This window comes from Necator americanus, chromosome II (assembly GCF_031761385.1).
Source record: "Necator americanus strain Aroian chromosome II, whole genome shotgun sequence".
Taxonomy (NCBI): domain Eukaryota; kingdom Metazoa; phylum Nematoda; class Chromadorea; order Rhabditida; family Ancylostomatidae; genus Necator; species Necator americanus.
Genome location: NC_087372.1, coordinates 36,063,887 through 36,084,045, shown reverse-complemented (window position 1 = coordinate 36,084,045; position 20,159 = coordinate 36,063,887). Strand labels below are relative to the sequence as shown.

The following is a 20,159-nucleotide window of genomic DNA, read 5'->3' as shown; positions in this document are numbered from 1 at the left end:
TTAATGCCAACCAAACCCTTCATTCCTTCTTCTTCTTCTACTTTCTAGCGTTTGTCCCGCGTTGCTGCAGTCCGCCTTTCTGCTTCTTGTCTTCCATTTGGTTCTATCCATTGCATCAGCCGTACAGAAACGTGCATCTATCATATCCAGCTTTACACTTTCCAAATAGCGAGTCTTTGGCCTTTCGCGCGGCATCACGCCTGAAACGTCGAGCTTTAGAGCGGTTTTGGCAACAGAATTTTCCTCTCGCTGTAAGACGTGACCAAACCATCTCAGTCGCGCCTCTTTCATCTTCTCAATTATCGAGACGACGCAGAAGATGGAGCGTACAGTGTCGTTGAATACTTTGTCGTTTAGCGTTACACTTATCGTCCACCTATCCTATCCGCATCTCCATAGCGTGCAACACTCCGCCCTAGTGCCAACCAAACCCTTCATCCATTCGGAGTCGAAGTTGGCAATAGACTTGTCAGGGAGGATAAAAACACTGTTTTGACACATTGGCTAACGCGCGCAAGTCATTGTATGGGCCAATTACACGTTCGTGAACCTCAAACGATTCTGAATTAAAGTGACCGCATAGGCGCATCCTAGGCGGATTGATTTTACGCCAGACTTCTTGTCCTTTATCCTTCATCCATAATTATCGGCAGGACAACCACGCAATTCCCCTGGAGGGTGCAAATTTGATTGCTTTACCAAACCAGCAACCGTCATCGATTTCTGAACTGGAGCGCGCATAGGTGCCCTTATACGCGATCAATATTGGGACCACTGACGAAATCAGACGTTGTGGTTCTAATGACTGCATGAAACATTCTGGCTCCATCAACAAAATCAGACATTCAGGAGATTTCACACGAATAAAGGATAAAAGCGTCAAATGACCGCTGATCAATCCCTATGGAGTTGTGCCTGCACTTTTCACTTCTATTCAGGATCATTCAAGGTATATGAAAACATGTGAACCTTACAACAAACAACTTGTTTGAAGGATAAAAAAACTAGGTCTACTATCAATTTACCCACAACAGAGGAGTGGATTGTTTGGTTGGCACTGCGATGGTCTGTAACCATCGATCGATCGCGCTGTCGCAGCCGAAGCTCTTGCCGACTACGCTACACCCACCCAGAAATCAATGTAGGGAAAGTCCTATAGAAATGGTGAAAATAAAAAATACGTATATAAACTTCTTCTTAGTCACCAAATATTTCTTAAAAACTGTCGAACTGTTTCTGAAAGAGGAGTGAAAGCGACACCTTCTTCCTTAGATGTTCTTTTCAAACAATCTATGGGACACAAACATCTGTTTTTTTTCTTGTTTTATTTTTGATGCACCTTTGCATACAGTGAAACCGTTCTTACCTACGTGTTGTACATCTTGTAAATACCAAATCAGATGAAGACAGAATGCTTGAACTGAACGTTTATTGTTTATTGATCGCCTGGAGTATAATAAATTAAGAGATGCTGTCCTAAACAACGGGAGCTGGGGTAGTGGCGGCGGCGCTTGCGGTCTCCGCCTTCTTCGCTGCAGCCTTCTTCGCAGCAGAATTCTTACGAGCACGGCGCGCACGCTTAGCGTGCCTGGTGCGTTTCGCGTGCGCACGACGGAGTCCCTTGGCGAAACGTCGTCGAATGTTGGCGCGGCGACGAGCTGCACGTTTCTGGTTGCGTCGGTGACGGAGTCGGTGATTACGACGAAGACGGCTGAGACGGCGACGATTACGGCGAGCGGCAGCAGCTCCTCTCTGAAACCACGGTTAAATGTCTACGACGGCTCCTTCATAGTCCAATTTCTCCTCACCCTATGCTTCCTGGCCGCTTTTTTAGGTTTCAGAACCGCGAACAAGTCGGCAGCTCGTTTCGATCGCTCCAAAGCGGAACCACCTTGGCCAATTGTCTGTAACCGTACTTTTACTTTTTTACACGAACAAGTGAGCTTCACTCAAAGGTCCCACCAAGTCTTTTTCAGTTTCAAGTTGAAGTTCGGTACCGGCATCGTCCTCGTTGTTTTCAACCTAAAAGACAGTTTCAAAATAAGTGATTCGTGAGAATTTCGCAACTCCCTTACCTTCACTTCCGCAGCTGCTTCATCCTGTGCAGCCACGTAAACAACAAATAACCCGAGCGCAACAAGTAACAGTCGCATCTGGAAAGTGTTGGTGTGCTTTATTGATTTTTTTCACAGATTTCATCCGAAAACACTGAACTACGATTGAACATGTACCAATTGTAGATAAAAGGCATTGAGAAAGAAATCTCGACAGAAAAAAATGAAAAGGAAATGAGAATTTAGCGGCTCGAAGAGAGCGACGCGAGCGACAGCGTACATAAGCGACAAACTCTGCTGTTCATTGTGCGATAAGAAATGTGTCCCATGGAGACGTACTGTAAGTTTTAAATACACTTCTTTCTCCGGTTGGATCTCTCTGCCTAGTGAGCAAAACGATGGCTCGTCCAAACAGTTAACGATCGCCTGTGAATGTGAGCGACATAAGCGAGTACAAGCGACATGTATAGGAGGCAGTAGCCACAGTTACTTGTTACCTTGTTTCTTTTAGTGGGGATAGACGAGTGTTAGCTATGTATAGAAGTCAGTCTCTAGCGTACTCAAAACGTGAGCCTATGGATTTCGACTTGGATTACGATTGAGTATAAACAGAAAAAAAAAATTCTCCATATAAAAATTCCTTAGAATGTAGAGCTAGCTTCAAAATTAGTGGCTATGTTTCTTTTCAATCAAGGCCCACAGCTGGCACATTTTTCAATTTTTGAGCGATAGTGATCCCCTTGGAACATATGAACAATGTCATAAAATAATTTTTGGCACGGAAGAGACGCAAAATAATTTTTTATTATTTTTCTAGCAGGTTTCCAACAAAAACAAAGCATACTTCATCACAAAAAAAAAACCTATGAATATTTACGGTTTGAGCTATGCGGATGCGGAGGTATTAGCCATAAAAATCCGCTTCTTTTATAGTTAGTCGGGGAATCGCATCGCTAACCGACGTATGAAGTTCTCCGTGGATCGTCGTCGATCCAGGCAGCGCCATCTTCGTAAGTTCGCTTTGTTAGCGACGAGAATTTCAGTATCACGTGTACCAGATCTTCTCTTAGTGTACTTAAGGAGCGACTATTCGCTCGTAGATCCAATCCCAACCGGTGTCGCTCTTTCCTTAAGGTGATTTTTGAGTTTTACATAGTTCTTCACTTTATTCACTCACTTTATTCGATTCTCATAGTCTCAGTGTAAATGCAAATTTTTTCAAAAGAAAAAAAAAGAATGAACAAGGAAAATTGTTCACGCGAAATTTTGCTACTTTCACGAATGCTTCACCAAGTCAGCTACGCAATTGGGAATTTTTGCATGTTTTCCAGGCTAAAAGCATCGAGTATAGATTTTTCCGATTTTTCACAAAAAAATGCGTAAAAACTTTTTTTTAATTTACAACTTCACTAGATATTTGGAAAACTCCTTTTAGAAATTCCCACAAAAGAAAACCCAAAATTTTACGACAGCGGGTATTTTCTGGATGCATATTCATCTATATCTGGCATGTATGATAGATATCCGCTCCATTGCCTTTTTCCTGCCCAGTTTTTTGAAGTTTACTTTTTTATCTTCTTTTCAAAAGGAAAAACATCTAACCCCACTGAATTTCTCTTTTCCTTCTTTAATCTAGTCTTTTTTAACTCAACTCTTGAAGGAATTTTTCGAGTGGATGCTGTAGACACCGATAAAAATATCATTAAAAAATGAAGAAATATTCAAATATATTAATATAATATACTTCGTTAATATATCTCTCTTCAGATGCGTATCTTATTGTGTACAGTATGCGCCATACTACCGTTTCTCGCCCAAATATCAGCAGATGAGGAAGGAGTAGTTAAGGTACGGGACAATTACCTATTCGTAGTTGCACAAGAAGAATCAATTTTATTTCCGGAAAAATCGATAATCACTTAAAACAGATGGAAACATTCAAATGAATGAATCGGTTTCTCTCCGAAACCTCTGTGATTTTTCAGGCAGAGCTGAACGATGAGTCGAAACAAATCCTGAAAAAGGTGACAGAGCTTCGAGAGCAGGGAAAGAAAGAGCTTGAAAAAATTTCGGAGAAGGAAGAACGGGACTTGGTTGGTTTAATGAAAAACTCATACATCTAATTCATTGTTTACTTACTTTAGGCTTAAAGTGAGAGGGAAAATTTTTAAAGATTGAAAAATTGCATCTTAGTCATATAGTTTACCTTATCAACCAATTTTGATTTAACCATACATTTGAAAGCTTTTTGCAGAATTTTTGAGTATATTCCTTCTTGTCTAAATAAAAAACAAATAAAATATAAATTGAAACAAATAAAGGATAAAAATTTGAAAAGAAAAATCTTGCTTAAATATTTGAAAAAGCGTTATTATCGATAATTTCTGTTTGGAAAAAAGAGGCTAGAGATATTCAATTAATCTTTTGTTGAAGTAAAAAAATATCCACTAACAAAAAAAAAATAGTTATGAGAAAAGCGCCTTTAGTAAACAATAAAAAAATCTTCCTCCGAATAAAAAAGCGAAAAAGAAGAATCTACAAAGAATTGTTCCATGCATCTGATCGTAGCGACTTTATTATTTTTATAAAAACTCCAAAGACACTTATATTTGGGATTTTTATAAACATGTTTATATTTGTACGCTTATATTTGTGACTTTTTTTATTTTTATTTTTGTTTACATTCGTATATTTATATTTGCTATTTATTTTATTTTTTTTTATTTCTTTAGGTCGAAACGATGGCGATCGAGGCCGAAGTGAAGGATCTCAAAGCGGCAACTGTGGCTCGACCGAAACGTGATACCCCACCGACATTGGACCTCTTCTCCCTACTTAAACCTAAAACATCAGACAGTGAGGTCAGCTCGATTTTTCCCTTGAAAAAAAATCAAATATTTCCTACACATCCTAAAAGAATACATTTCTTTTTACAGACGAACAAGGCTCGTCAAGCCCGACAAGCACTCGCCAAAGCACGTCGCGCGCGACGCAATAAGCAGCGTCGCGCGGCGGCCGCCGCTCGACGTAAGGCGAAAGCGCGACAACATCGTGCGGCCGTACGTGCGAGAATCACAGCGTCACGGAAGCGAGCCGCAGACGCGAAGCGTGAGGACCAACTCAAGAAGGAATGATCCGTGTACTGTACAATTATGTGTAGCAATAGCAAGATAGACATGGCTTTACTGAAAATCGCAATAAATAGAGTTCTATATTTTTTTTTGTTTTCTGTCAAAATTTCAGCAGGAAAATTAAACAAAACAAAAATAATAATAAATAATGTGACAAATAAAATCTTTAAAATTACAATGGAATTCCCCAGTACATGTTTGAAGCTCGGAATTTTTGGAGGAAGCGAGTGATATTTTCAATTAACCCCAATTTTTTTTTAAATACGTATTGATTATTTCTCAAGACATGTCACGAATCAGCCGAAAAATGCGAAAGTTTCTAAACACTTTAGGAAAGTGATTTTCCAGTTTTTATGCGATCGTAAAGAATCAAAAATGCTTCATATTCTGGAGGACAGCTCTATCCTGTTTACTTGGTTAATTACTTGTTTATTGCCTTGTATAATTATTTATTTGCATACTGTAGAGATGCTCGCACGACTTAAACGAAACTTCTACAACGAATACTAGGCTTGAAATCTTTATATCATTGATTTTAATTTCAAGGATATCCTTCAGCAGTGGCAAATGTTCTGAGCCCTCGAATATATTTCGTGAAACATCGGCGCAAAAAAAAATGAAGAAAAAAAAGAGAAAAACAAAGTTAAATTTTGGAGATTAAAAAAGTGTATTTCTCAGAAAGATTTGCAGAAGCAGAAGCAAATTTTTCGCTTATAAGAAGGAAAAATCTATCTGACAATACTGCTTTCATAGATTTTTTCAGAGATTTTTAAAAAATTATTGTTAAGAATTAAGAATTGTTGTTTTTCAAATCTTTTTTGATGTTTTTGAGCACAAATCGGCGATAATGTGAACCTCGAAGACTGCGATGCGTCCGCTGTGAATCGAACGTCAATCATAATTTGTCTGTCTGACGCACTCCTCTCTTTCAATGCACTCTCATCTCATTCGTTCCTAACCGAGGCATAACAACGGAATTAACGCTTAAGTTAACCACTAAAAAACTTTTTTTTTTTGTAACCTAACAGAAAATGTCTGGGCTTTTGAGTAACAGAAAATGTCCACTTTTATTTTTTTTTTGTGAAAAATTCCCGGTAAACAACTGATTATTGGAAGTTTCTAGGTTTATTCTCGTCTCTCACCTGGCTAATTGCTTCTTAATTGATCACTGTTTTTAAAAATCACTACATATCCAGTTGTAATAACGCAATTACTTTTTGAAAATGAAAAAATCTACTTACTTTCTTGAAATTAGAAAAAATGGATAGAAAGATTGACTTGTCACTTGTCACGTATTTTATTTCCGTTCATGCTCAATCACCGTTGACTAAGCTATACTACAGCTGAACTGGGAACCAGTTCTCGCCTCTTCGGACAACGAATCCATGCTTTTTTGTCCATTAGAGGCATCAGCCCGCGAATTTGAGGTGGTACGGATTTCAGGTGGAGTATTCGTACACGAGAACTTAGATTATGGAGAGAAGGGTGGATTCCTCAGATTTCTCTTAATTGCCGTAAAAAACGGCTCGGAAGATACGGCTTCGAGCGTTCCGGCGCGCTATTTTCTACAACGGGTTCGATTGGAGCGCGCCAGCCTTGTGCACGCGCCGCATCTTCCGGGACGTTTTTTATAGCAATTAGGAAGAAATGGACGGAATCACCGCCTTTCCATAATCTACTATGCCGTAAACGAGGTGCAATTCTGTTCGACAATCTGCTTGGGATGCGCAACCGCGTTCACTCTAATTCAGATTCGCTTCAGATTTGCAAACGCATGTCTAACCTATACAATGACTTGCGGAGGCTAGCCGATCTATTAAATCAGTGTTTTTGTCGACCAGTCAGATATCAACATGGCGACCTCGGAGTGATGAAAGGGTTGGTTGGCTCCCAGGCGGTTTCGTTCTTTCCTCGACCGTGCACTCGTAGCTGATCGTTCCAACCGCGTTATAGCCAACCAAAATAAAGAACGATTGAAATTCACAAGGAGTAAGTGTACAAAAATCGTTTAAAGATCACGCGAGGATTCACCTCCAAAGACAAAAAAAAACAAAACCAGAGAACAAAATGAGGGTGAACGATATTGTGAGTCGGATCAGTGGCCATCAAAAGGTCCCGTATTCACTCACTGATCATCACAACACATCGCGATAATCATGCAAGTTGGAACAGTGAATACGGGCCTCAAAACACACTTTTTTCTTCAATTAAATAAAACGTTACATCCATGAGACTTTGTTGGAGAACAGCTCGCAAATTCTATGAAAGAGGGAAGTTTGCTAATAAGTACACAGGTAAAAGTGACTGAGGTAAAACTTTAAAGGGTTTGCTGACAGACTGAACGAATGACTGAGCCGTGTTCAGCCGTTAAGTAAACGTCAATGTTCAGCTTTATTTAACAAAAAAACATACTTTGTAAACGTAAATTGCCGCTAAACTGGACAGTGCTCCGGGATTCCAGACCACAAGTCTCACCTTAAATACAGCTCGCCGTACCTCACGATAGAGCTGGGTGCTTACTGCGCGGTTGTATTCAAGCAATTACACGAATACACGACGGAAAATATTCACGGCATAGACCGTTGCTCTCAGTATCCACACAGTCGAATAATATATTCTTTATTCGAAATGACCGATGACAATTAATGGCAAGTGAAGGAGAATAACTGGTTGAGTATCTAAGGCAACTTCCTGAGATTAACGAGGCGATAGTAATGCACTGTGATTAGATGAGTATCAATAATAACACGAGCGTAAATACTAGGGTTCATGCCGATTGGTGATGCAGGATAAATGCGGCTGTGAGATCACTAGCTGATCCTAACCTGGCTACTCCTAGCTATTGCGAAATGTTGTGCGCGACCCCCACCGTAACACCAGCTATTCGACGACCAATCGATTCCGCTACTCAGGACCTCTCAGCTTCCTTCACTGATTCTAGGCTGTTCGCCTTATCTTTGATCACTCACTAGAGCTCAGAAAAACCACCTCTCTTTGCTCGGTTATACGATCAACTGACCTCTTAGCACCGCAGACGCGCCCTTATATACGCCTTGGAAAACCCCGCCCATTTCTGCGCGAACCCTGAGTCACTAATTAACCTTACTATAGGTCGATTATGATGTACTAACAAATAACTAGGTAATAAAGGATAACATGGCAACAAATAAGTAGGTAGTAAGGGATAACATTACAACAACTATCGCAATAAGGGATACTACAAGAACAAATTACCAGGTACCAATTGTACACAATGTACCTGGATGTGATAACAATGTACATAATACTCCAACAACTTAATTTATTCTTCGGGGAGTTTAATGGCTTAATAGGTGGAAGTGAATCAATGCCCGTCACTAGCCATATCCAGATCAAACTCAGTGATCTACTAACTAATCGGTTCTCGGGTAAAACGTCCGGTAAGTCTTTCGAGAAGTTACATACGTTTCTCGATCTCGCCCAGCTTTCCTCTGCGTTTCTACCTTTAAAATTGAATATTTCTATTTTTCTGGAGTTTTTTGCCTCTATTTCTTAGATTTCGTGTTTTGCACGATCGACACTATGTCAAGACTTCAATATTATGCTTGATTGGTCAGTTTCTTTTTTCGAAACTTCTATTTTTTCTTTTTTTCTAAAAAGAACTCTAAAAAAAATTCTGAAAAAAATTCCAAAATTCTTGACCTAATCTTCCAAGTTCACATTCTTCCATATCAACTCTGCTTCGAGGTTTTTTTTTCTGTTAATTTTAATATTTATAAATTGCGCATGTTATTTTTTCGCTATCATCTCAGCTAATAGATTTATTCAGATCAGGTATTTTTTTTTATTAATCATTAGGACACATTAGTTGTTTCTGGCTTTTCTCTCACTGCTTCAGCATTCAAAAGCGCCCCCCGTCACACTGACCAGGATCAAGTATCCCGGAACTGAATCGCAACGTGGAAGCCTGCAGATATCCGATATTCGCAACACTTGATAAATGATTCTCGGGTGGATTTGCACCCATGGAACATAGCAGACGCGTAGGATGCGATGGGGAATGGATATGGAATGGGATGGAAACAATTATGAAGAAGTGAAATAACTAGAAAAAATCGAGAAAAATATTCTTAAAAAAACTAATCTTAGAAATAATAAAAGAGAATTCTCAAGAATAGTAGCCAAGCGGACTTCAATATAGTGAAAAAATCCAATTTCATGATAATTTTAAATCAAATTGCGGCGCGTTGAGGTTTTCGGGTCAACTGACGTGAATTTTTGAAGTGCTGCGAACAATACCTTTCCCTTTTACAATCCGTAAACCATAAAATCGCCTTCCATTCTGTATCGCTTGTAAACTGTATTGCATAGCGATAAAATGAGTACACCTCCGTCCAACATCAACATTAGCAAACTCTTGGGAAAAATCCACCCACCCGAATTGTTGGGGAATGCCGAAATGATGGAAAATGAATGAGGATAAAATGAGCTTTTTCCGTTCTCCGTTTTTTTCACATTCACAAGCCAGCAGTGACTAAATCTTGAAGTTTCCTTGTGATAACCCGAATGATTCATCGGTGAAAATAAAAGACAAATGAAAAAGGGGAATTTTATCGCAGTAAAAATCCTCCAGAAAAATCTCTTTCAAACTAGGCACGAGATGAAATAAAATGAGCGAGGCTCAGGTGTTATTTATGGAAAATACGGGTTTTTTGTTAGGATTTTAAAGTGGTTTTCCTAATTTACTGTTTGAACGCTGATTTAGAGAGACTATGTATGAGGGATACAGCAGCAAACAGTTTGCTGCTTCTAGAACTTACTGTACTCCTTTACCAGTGATGCATTGGAAAGTTACCTATGGATTACTAATGACCAGTGAATAACAATAAACAATAAAAAATAAAAAATAATAACAATAAATGAAGGTTACTCAATAAGCTAGGTTTTAGAAGCTTTTCGTGGATTCAACTGATTTTTTTTCTTGTCACAAATCTCTTGTAAAATCCCTTTAGTCGCCTGATTTTCGTGGAATTAAGTTATAAAATAAATTTGTTTCCTAACTTTCTGACATTTTCATTTTTCATTCTATAAAAAAAGATATTCCAATCAATAATATAACACCAGCCTTCATCCAACGATGTGACACCAAAATGTTGAATTTTTTTTGAGGCAGAGAAAATTCCGGGTTACTGTGAATTTAAATGTTGGGGACCGCAGAGAAGCAGTTCCTCAGAAACCTAATATTTTTCTTACTTGATGCTCTTGGTTTTCTGCCTTCTTTTTTCTTCCTTTTTTGTTTCATCCCTTTCTCTCTCAAAGCAAAAAAGATTCTTAAAAAGCACTTTAAACCTACTGGACAGAAGTGGAATGAGAAAAAGCTGGAAATGGGAAAAAACTTGTGGGAGTGGGATTATTAACAAAATTTTCTCTTTTCTCTCCTTTTCTCTTTCTTCTCTACCCTTCTAAGAGAAAAAATATGTCAAAAAACACCTTGATACTTCTAGAGAGAAGTGGAAATGAAAAAGGTAAGAAATAAAGCCTAGGAACCTTAAGATTTGGAGAAAAGGAGGCGAGGATTATATCTATTCACGTTAACTTAACATCAGATTCGTTAACTTGCAACTTATTGCATCCTAAAAACCGAGACGAACGAACTGCGGTCGAACCGCTCATCCCTGGTTTTGCGGCCTCACACATTTTGAATTGGTTTAGTGGTGCTATTTCCCTGCCCGTTGCTTCTGATATGTTTACAAACACCACACAAATGAAAAGATCAACATTTACTTAACGATCATCAATAATTAAATACTTTAGGGAGAAAAAATTATCCGCGACGCTTCTGGAGAGCACGGATCTTCTTGATACGGTGGTTGCGTCGGGCGCGGCGAAGGTTGGCACGGTGTCGGGCAGCGTGGGCACGTCTCTTGTGCGCGCCAAGCTTACGGGCACGGCGAGCCTTGGCCTTAGCGTGTCTTCTCTTCTGGAAAGCGAGAATTCTTCGATTACTTTCCCGTCAAGGGATTCCTACGAGAACACCAAATCATGCGTGCGGAAACTTACTCCTTTGTGAGCGGCGCGCTTCTCACGTGGGTGCTGCTCCTCTTCCTGAAATTCATGCTTTTATGGTTGGATTCCTTCGAAGAGAAATGTTAGTACGGGGCTTACGGCTTCCTCCTTCTGCTCCTTTTCCAGAGTGGCAATAGCTTTATTGTCCTCAGTCTCTTCATGCTTGTCTAGAGCCTCTTCGACCTAGGCATGTTTTATTATTTCAGGAAAAATAATTACATATTCTTTCATTTTAGGTAATCTCGGCTATAAGGCCTGGGCAAAAATTTGCAAAGACATTTGCAGGAAAGAACATGCAAATCTCATCAATTTGAAGTAACCCATGAAAAATGCCCTCCACTTCCTTCAAAAAGCCCGAGTTAGCAGAGATACGCGTTGCGTGCCGCGCCGCATGTAGACCCGCCCACGGCCAAGATGTCTGAAATCGACTCTGTGTGCGCGCAAAACTTACAAGATCCTTCTGCTCCTCATCGGTAATAGTCGCCAAAAGTTGTTTCTCCTCCTCCTTAAGTGCTCTAATCTTCTTCAAAACTTCTTGTCCAGTTTCGGAGATCTAAACATTTGGGAATAAAGAATTTTCTTACAGGTGAATGGCTTTCATAGAATTATATTTTGCAGGAGAAAAAAAAACTACCTCTTCAGCAAAGGAAAGCGTAGAAATGGCGAACAAGCCGAACGCAACCAGTAGGTACTTCATCTGAGGATATCGAATATGAGTGGAAGAAGAGTACTGAGACAGTTTGAAAGCAAAACGAATCGCGCGTAGAGAGAAGGAGCGAGGATTTCCGACCTCTAGGTGATTTATATTCTTCCAGAAAACTGACTCCGACTATGCTTCAATTTCTTTTAACTTTGTGAAAAAGAAATGCCGCCGAACTAATGTCACGAAAATATTTTCATTCACAAACAAATAGCTGAATATATAAGCAGACATAAAATTCTACAGATATTTTCTTTTTTTCTTCAAATCGTTTCTGTCATTGTTCTTGTATTTCAATAAAATTCAGTACAGATAACTATGGTTTCCTGAGGAATCGAAATTATTATTATTATTTATTTTAAACTTTTTTCTCTAATTTTGTTTAATCCCGGATGAACAGTTTTGAGGAGAACTGAATACTGTGGCGATAAGTCCAAAGCCTATTTTTCCTAGAAATTTCTCCTTGGCCCTATAATCTGACTGTAGAGGGCACCGTGGAAAGATGTTTTGCAGGTTTCCTGAGAAAAACTCTCCAAAAAGCGCAGATTTCCTTAAATTCTTAACTCAGAACATCTTTTTACATGAAAACAACTTTAAACTAAGAATTACGCATCGTCTTCCAGTGAAAAATTTCCGAACATATCGAAAATTTTGTGGAAAATCTTCGGAGTCCTCATTAGTTCACACGCTTCATACACTTAAGATCTCTAAACATATCTATGAATCTTCAGTGGAGTTATTAACCGTGTCCGATCGATATATTGATTTTTCGTCGTTAGGACACAAATAGGAAATGGGATGTTGTGTACCTAAAGCTGTTAACCATACATTTACGCTAACAATTTTTTTCTCCCTGGGAACATTCTATTTCTTAGAAATTTTCATTTCGGATACTTTACGAAATTGTTCACAAAATCTTTAAGTGGAAATCGTTGGGAGCAGAAATTGCCTTAACAAAACCAGAAAAATATATTTTTTAAAATGTGCTTCCCAAAAAACAATTCTAAAACATATATATTTATACTTCTAAGAAAATATTTCTTAAATAAATAAAGAAGAAAAGCAGATGATGTGCTTGAATAGAATGAAATGCCAGGTGCAGCTTGGTTAGGTGGATGAGGTCCGATCCTTATATATGCGTTGCGGGCGCGATGCGCGAAACCTGATAAGTTGGCGGCCGCTTACCGGACCCCCCGTAAGCTATTGTTGATCACGGCGCCCGGGTTCGCCGAGTGGCCCGCGCTGCCGTAGATAGTGATCCCGCTAAACACGCTAAACAATAGCGCGTGGAGAGAAAATTGTCGCGCTCACTATGCACGCGAAACGTAAACGAAACAAGATTTTCCGAATTTGGACATGCGAAATTTTCTCTTCGAAACTCTACGGCGCAATAACGTGATTTTCATCAAGGAGAGATATCGTTGAGCACACGTGTCTTCTTTCCGTCTTGTTTACGTCATGTTTACGTTTTGTGTTTACGTAAATAGTTACCAGCAGACAGTGGTGAGTTTGAGGAAAGTCCAGAAAAGCTAGAAAAGAACAACATAGAACTAATCATTGTGGTGAATATTTCTAGTAAACCGCATAGGTGGTTACGGTGGTGGAGGTGGTCTTGAGAAGAATACAGGCGACATTCTACCGTATCCTACAGTATTTAGTATAACCGTTAAAGAGTATATAACAGAGCAAGTAATGGAGAAAATTGTTTAAAAATCATCATATTAGTTGATTTATTGGAAATCACCGAGCGAGTAATATTTTTTCCCTTCTCAATTTTTCCCCGTAGCCCTTAACGACTCAAACGTCGACGGTACCGTATTCATAAACAAGTGACCCCTATTTCTATCCTCAACCAGAGGAAATCAAGCTCTACATGACTCAGGTTAGCGGTGAGCTCCTAGATTTTTTTTTGCGACCAAGAAACGGTCATCCTTGGAGAAATGACTGCCTTTTCCGATTCCCTATGGGACCTCTGCCAGACTATGGATATATATGAAAAGATAACAGTAAAAAATAGTAGTAATAACGTAAAAATTGATGAGCACGTCGGACTTGGAGCACATATGAACAGACAATAATAATAAAATAAATAAAATAAAAATATATGAACAGAAAAATGAAATCACCCAGAAGCAGATCTCAAATTTCTTTTACCTACTCGTCCTAATTCTTACTGTAAATTTATAACTAACAAGATGGCAGAGCTCTGGATAAGCGGTTATCCGAAAAACCTCAAATTTTTTTTCTCCTTGGAGAAAAAGAATAATAATAAATATAGAATAGAAAAATGAGTAGAAAGGATAATTTTAGAGAATCTGTATATTTATTGTAGAATGAATCTACCTTTAGGTTATAGGTGGAACATCAAGATGATGTGGCTATAAATGGGCCCAATATATGTTACATTATTATTATCCGCAAATTATTCAGGCTCAAATATGCTGAACAATTTTTATAAATACTAATAAATGGAGAGATGTTGGAGACTTTGTTGACATTTTTAAATTTTTCTATCTATGTGAAAAAAAAACCCCGTAGTTAATCCACGAATCGAACGGATACCGTTCGAATGCTGAAGGTGGGTCGAAGAGATCATCATAGCATTGCGTAAAGAATGCTGAACTGATAGGAGATTAAACTGAAAATCTGATCGTAACGTATCCATTGGATTGGATCGAGTGGGAAAATATTTCCTAATGATCACACACACACACACCAACACATTGTGATAGGACTTAATTATGGATCGATGTCGATGATCGTTGTCGATCAAATCCACTGTTTTTGATCTACTATCGAAGAATTCGGTTAGGGATCAAGAGTGATCAGCGTTGCCTCATCACCCAGGAACAGCAGCATATGACCCGGAAATTTCGTTCCCACCTTTTCCTCCTTGACAACATTTTATCAGGCAGACTGTAAAATCATTGAATTTTCCTCGTGCTACAGTAATCCTAACGTAATCAAGCCGTACAATCCTTAGTCTAGTTTTTTTTTCGAAAAAAGTTCTACATTTTCCTCAGACTTTTTCTTAATTACTCGGTTTCAGCTGTAATTACAACATTTTTTTTTTTGCACTGAACGAAATTTCTCTAATAGTTTCTTCGGGCTTGGCAACATGCCAGTCGCGCCGCATCGCAACTGTACCCGTTCATCAAATCACAACAAATGAATGGAAAGAAAAAAAAACTATAGAACCACATTCATCTCCCTTGAATTTTTATCCAATCACAAACATTTTTCACCAAAAATGTTACGAATTTTCGATTAATAGCGATGTCAGAGAGAATTCCTAAAATTTTCTGAATAAAAATTATTTGCGAATGACTGACGGGCGGAGTGCATTTCATAAACGCAGGGTATTTCAGAGCAAAATTTCCGGAACTTTCTAGCAGGCATTCAGAAATGTTCAATAATGGTAAAGTCATAATAATAATAATAATAACAATAATAATAATAACAATAATAATAATAATAATGGGGCGGGTGTGGCGCAGTCGGTTAGAGGTCCATTGTAGCTACATGGTAGATGGTTCGAAGCCGCCCTAGTGCAAACCAAGCCTTTCATCCCTCCGGGGTCGATAAATTGGTACCAGACTTGTCTGGAAGGATAAAAACACTGACTTGATCATCGCCTGACCCCCTCAGGTCATTGTATAGGCCAACGCGCGTTCCAAAACCTCAACGATTACGAATTCCAGCAAAACGCGTTGGCGCACCCCAAGTGGATTGATACGCCAGTGACTTTATCCTTTTACTTTAATAATAATAATAATAATAATAATAACAATAATAATAATAATAATAATAATAATGGCAATAATTGAATAAATAAGTAGTAAATAATCAACACAATTCGTTCTTAGCGACATAATGTATTTTTTTGCAGCCTACAGTCATCGCAGCTCTTTTCCTATATCCAGGAAACAGAGCAGATAAGAAAATCTCTCCAATTACTATTGAAGGTAGTAGAAAAATTATTTCTTCTAAGCTATTCACCGATTTTTAAAGAAACTCATAAAACCCGTATATGAAAACCTAATTAAAGGGTTCAGTTAGTACCTCTACGAAACAAAAACATGTTTGAGATGACAAGATGAAAAGTTAAAGGACCGGTAGTAAATTTCTCATGAAGAAAAAATTGCAAACAAGAAGAACATTAACCAAAAAATGTCCTGGTTAAGTATGTTTTCGGATTTCGAATATGATTTCTTTGAGGACTAAAAAAATATGATTTTTTTAAAGACTTTTCTTAAAGACTAAGTTTTCAAAACTAATTAAAGAGTTCAACAAGAACCTCTACGAAACAAAAACATGTTTAAGATGACAAGATGAAAAGTTAAAGGACTGGTAACGGAGGACTACGTATATGTACATTTCTAATGAGGAAAAAATTGCAAACAAGAAGAACGTTAACCAAAAAATGTCCTTCTTAAGTACATGTTTTCGGATTTCGAATAAGATTTTCTGGAAAATGTATATGTACTCGGAAAATGCTTTGTAGCACTCGGAAATTGTTATTGGATCGCATTTCAAAGTAAATAAATGAATGAAAACGATGATGTTGTCGTAATTCTTCCATAGTTAATTGATTTTGATAATAGCAATAAGATTAATGATAATAATCCCTTTAAATCCCTCTCTACTTATTTTTTTTTGTTCTTCATCGCATTGGAGAATAAAAAATTCAGAAAAAAAAACTCGATGAAATATAATGAACGAATGAATGAATGGCGACTGGTTTAATTTTTGAACGTAATGATGAAATAATTTAAAAATTAATTCGTAAACGGATTAAAAATAGATGCAGTTTAGCAATACTTTACTATTTTTGTAGCAAAGTTTGATTTTGCCAAAAGCTTTCACAAACAATATGATTATTTACAGTAAGCCATAAACTTTTTGGAAAAAAAAATTGGAGGATTCTTAAAGGATATTGGTCGCCAGATCGTAACGAGTTCAAAAGAAAAAAACTAAACGCACTTATAAATTTTTTAGTAGAAAATAAATTTTAATCAATATTTTTAGTTATTTTTGTCTTTTTTGATAAACCATAGACGATATTGAGCGAACGGACGAACGATATTGAATGAATGAATGAATGAATGAATGAATAAATAAATAAATGAATGAATGAATGAGTCAGTGAATGAGTGGATGAATGGGTGAATGAGTGAATGAGCAGATAAGCTGCTAGTGAGAAAAAAACATCGATCCATCTCTAACCAGTTTTTCACTGTTGAATTTTTAAATTTTGAAAGAGAACCACCTGGATACGAGAGAATGTAATTTGAGCACTAGAACCTTAATTAAACAAAACAAATGATTCGACCGGCCATATCCACTGAATTCTTTCCTAACCACCAGGGCTGAGATGTTCGATTGATGGCGAACGATAGAGGAATCGTTTGATAAATAATTCGTATGCTATCTGTACTATACTTAATAATTTCACCAAAAGAATAATTTTTTCTAGAATTTATTTCCGTGTACGCATGTTCAAGGTCTCCAGGAAAATCTTCTAGCTCTTCTCGCATCTGCTCCAACGAAAATGATGGATTTTAGTGAGTTTAGCCGATAATATATAGAACTCTGGTCCTATCGTTCCTCTTGACCTCTTTCGACCCAAAGAATATAAATTTTTTATGTGCTCCCATCTGGTGGACTACTTCAAAATATTTTCACAATGCTATGCTGAACTTTTAAGGTTATTGCACTTTTTTTTCTTTCTTTTTATTTTCTACGCCACGATTTAAAAACCGTTTTTTTCAATAATTGAAGTCAGTTATATGTGAGAATTGCTTTAATAATCTGACGCCCAGTCTTGGAATAATAAAAATATAAGAATTTTTATCCATAATGGAAACAATACAAAGGAAATTATGAGGCCGAATGCGATCGGCAATGGCAAGTGCTTTATAATTGATTTTAAAGCAACACTACATGCTTTCTGAGCAATAGTGTGCTGCATTTATCTTTATTTTTTTCATTTCTACCCATCTATTTTTTATTTATTCTGTTTTATTTTATTTGTTTTTTAAAAATATTTATCATATTTGTGTTAACTGTATTTTTCTGTATTTTTATATACTTTGAACATAAACCGAACTGATCACTAATGCTCTCTGGGCTCTGTCTTCTGCTTTTTCACTACCTATTTATTTATTTATCTATTTATTTTGCTTCGTTTTTGTCCTTGCCACATTCTTTTCCGTATAACATTGAATAAACAAATAAATAAATAAACATGTTATTTTATATGTATTTTATTATCTTAGAGCATTCCTCTGTCCAAAGAAAATGCTCAAACTTAGGGAGAGAAGCTTCCTCTTTTCAACATCCTTTTTCGCATAAAATTGAATAAATAAATAAATAAATAAATAAATACGCATGTTATTTTGTGTGTATTTTATTATTTTAGAGCATTCCTCTGTCCAAAGAAAATGCTCAAACTTAGGAAGAGAAGCTTCCCTTTTTTCCACACCCTTGTTCGCATAACATTGAATAAACAAATAAAAAAATAAATGCGCATGTTATTTTGTGTGTATTTTATTACTTTAGAGCAATCCTCTGTCTAAAAAAATGCTCAAAATTAGCGAGAGAAGCTCAAAAATCCTGTAGTAGATCGGATCAGTGTGTGTTACGAAACGCGTTATCGCATCACAGGACGTATTTCGCACGATTCGTGGTGGGTCGTGGACAGGTTCTTCCGAAACCTACACGGCACTGATTGTTCAGGTACCGTACCGATTTTTTAGCTGGCATAGCCTTATAAAAGCTCAAACACTGCCCTCATAAAGCATAACGAGCTCCTTCGCTCCTCTAAAGTTGTCCACCGTATCCTTTAAAGTTATAGTCAAGTTGTTCAAACGTTTTCTCGTTCAGGCAAGTTTGTCTAGTGAGAAATCCTAAGATTTTCTATTTCTTACTTTCCTGATTTTAGTTTTCCGCACCTGGATCTACCAATATTTTTGGAAAGCACCGAGCGAGTTTTTTTTTTCTTTTGAAAAAAAAAAGATTCATAAGAAAACACCTCGAAAACAAATACGAATGCAGTTACGAGCTGTTGCACATTTAGCTCCTCCTTGTTCGAATGGATTCGAATTTGATTCGAATGGATCTATTCAATTTTTCTCGCACCTGTTTTCATCTTAAATAATCCTGAGAGGCCTAAAAAGGAAACTTCCCACACTTTTCTTCTCTGAAAAATTATCTGAGAAATTCGCTTCCATTTGATGGCCAGCTATTCGGGAACCCATTTCCATCAATCTCCAATCCTATCAATCATAGCTTCATAAAATGAATTTTTCACCCTTAAATTAATTGTAGTCGGATTTTTGAAGATAAAATCTCTGGAATACTTTCAGAAAAGAATTTTTCTCTCCGTGTCTACAAGCTCGAAAGTTCAAGAAATATCTTTTCAGAAATACACAAAATCATTTTTCTCTTTTCAGATGAAGGCAATTTTTCTGGCTATAGGCCTACTGGCAGTGTCTGCTCTAGCTTTTGCCGAGGAGGAAAAGGTTAGCGGTTTACTATTTCTGTGCTTCTTATTCGCCTTCCTAGTATAATTACGTAAATTTGCACAAACTCGTGGATTAGGATTTTCTAGCTCTTAAAAAAGTCCTCAAAAAACAAACCTCCTAGTCTACTAACGCTTACAGTATATGGTTTAGAAAGAGCTCAGCGAGAGCGGTCTCGAAATCCTCAACCAACTCCGTGAGCTCAGAAAAGAGGAGGAAGATGCTTTGGCTGCAATTGACGATGAAGAAGAGAAAGATCTGGTAGGAAAACCACAATATTTCCCTAACCCATAAATTAAATTTCACATTTTTCAGATCACCAACATTCTCGAGAAAGAAGAAGATGAGGCCGACAAGCTTGAGGTAACCTCTTGACTTTATTTTCTGAGGAAATTCTCCCCGTGATTGTGAATACATCCTCCCTAATTCAGAAAACCGAGGAGTCCACCCGTGTGAAACGTGCCGCCCGCAGACGACGAGGTGGCAGACGTGCCGCTGCCAGAAGAGCCAGAAGAGTAAGCAATACAGTAATCGTCCGTACCGTACACGATCACATTCACGATTACGCCTAATTTAGCGTTTCAACCGTCGCCTCCGCCGCAACCGCCACCGTGCCGCACGCAAACGCCATGCGCACGCTCGCCGCCATCAGAGAAATCTCCGCCGTGCCGCCAGAAAGATCCGTCGCCTTCAGCGCCGTGGTTAA

General features: G+C 37.9%; 5 protein-coding genes across 7 annotated transcripts; 2 read left to right on the top strand and 3 right to left on the bottom strand.

Moving 5' to 3' along the window:
• Window positions 1-291, bottom strand: RB195_020541 (uncharacterized protein; the record flags this gene model as incomplete). The annotated part of the gene is made up of 1 exon (XM_064188890.1): window positions 1-291. The coding sequence occupies one exon, from the start codon at window positions 289-291 to the stop codon at window positions 1-3; it is 291 nt and encodes a 96-aa protein (XP_064044771.1).
• A 1,185-nt stretch (window positions 292-1,476) lies between these two features.
• Window positions 1,477-2,153, bottom strand: RB195_020540 (uncharacterized protein; the record flags this gene model as incomplete). The annotated part of the gene is made up of 4 exons (XM_013437424.2): window positions 1,477-1,752; window positions 1,809-1,904; window positions 1,963-2,022; window positions 2,076-2,153. 4 exons carry the CDS (start codon window positions 2,151-2,153, stop codon window positions 1,477-1,479), a joined length of 510 nt encoding a protein of 169 aa, XP_013292878.2.
• Window positions 2,154-2,381: 228 nt separating this feature from the next.
• On the top strand, window positions 2,382-5,188 carry RB195_020539 (uncharacterized protein; the record flags this gene model as incomplete). 2 transcript variants are annotated; one of them, XM_064188889.1, is made up of 7 exons in its annotated part: window positions 2,382-2,394; window positions 3,025-3,064; window positions 3,125-3,188; window positions 3,822-3,902; window positions 4,040-4,147; window positions 4,787-4,915; window positions 4,991-5,188. In XM_064188889.1, the coding sequence occupies 7 exons, from the start codon at window positions 2,382-2,384 to the stop codon at window positions 5,186-5,188; spliced, it is 633 nt and encodes a 210-aa protein (XP_064044769.1). The 2 variants fall into 2 exon arrangements, with proteins under 2 accessions (XP_064044769.1, XP_064044770.1); XM_064188888.1 differs by lacking the exons at window positions 2,382-2,394; window positions 3,025-3,064; window positions 3,125-3,188.
• A 5,800-nt stretch (window positions 5,189-10,988) lies between these two features.
• On the bottom strand, window positions 10,989-11,927 carry RB195_020538 (uncharacterized protein; the record flags this gene model as incomplete). The annotated part of the gene is made up of 5 exons (XM_064188887.1): window positions 10,989-11,144; window positions 11,225-11,269; window positions 11,330-11,413; window positions 11,682-11,783; window positions 11,865-11,927. The coding sequence occupies 5 exons, from the start codon at window positions 11,925-11,927 to the stop codon at window positions 10,989-10,991; spliced, it is 450 nt and encodes a 149-aa protein (XP_064044768.1).
• Window positions 11,928-14,499: 2,572 nt separating this feature from the next.
• RB195_020537 (uncharacterized protein) lies at window positions 14,500-20,159 on the top strand (the record flags this gene model as incomplete). Of its 2 annotated transcripts, XM_064188886.1 has the most annotated exons (7): window positions 14,500-14,508; window positions 18,597-18,668; window positions 19,385-19,453; window positions 19,607-19,714; window positions 19,769-19,816; window positions 19,885-19,968; window positions 20,031-20,159. In XM_064188886.1, 7 exons carry the CDS (start codon window positions 14,500-14,502, stop codon window positions 20,157-20,159), a joined length of 519 nt encoding a protein of 172 aa, XP_064044766.1. The 2 variants fall into 2 exon arrangements, with proteins under 2 accessions (XP_064044766.1, XP_064044767.1); XM_064188885.1 differs by lacking the exons at window positions 14,500-14,508; window positions 18,597-18,668.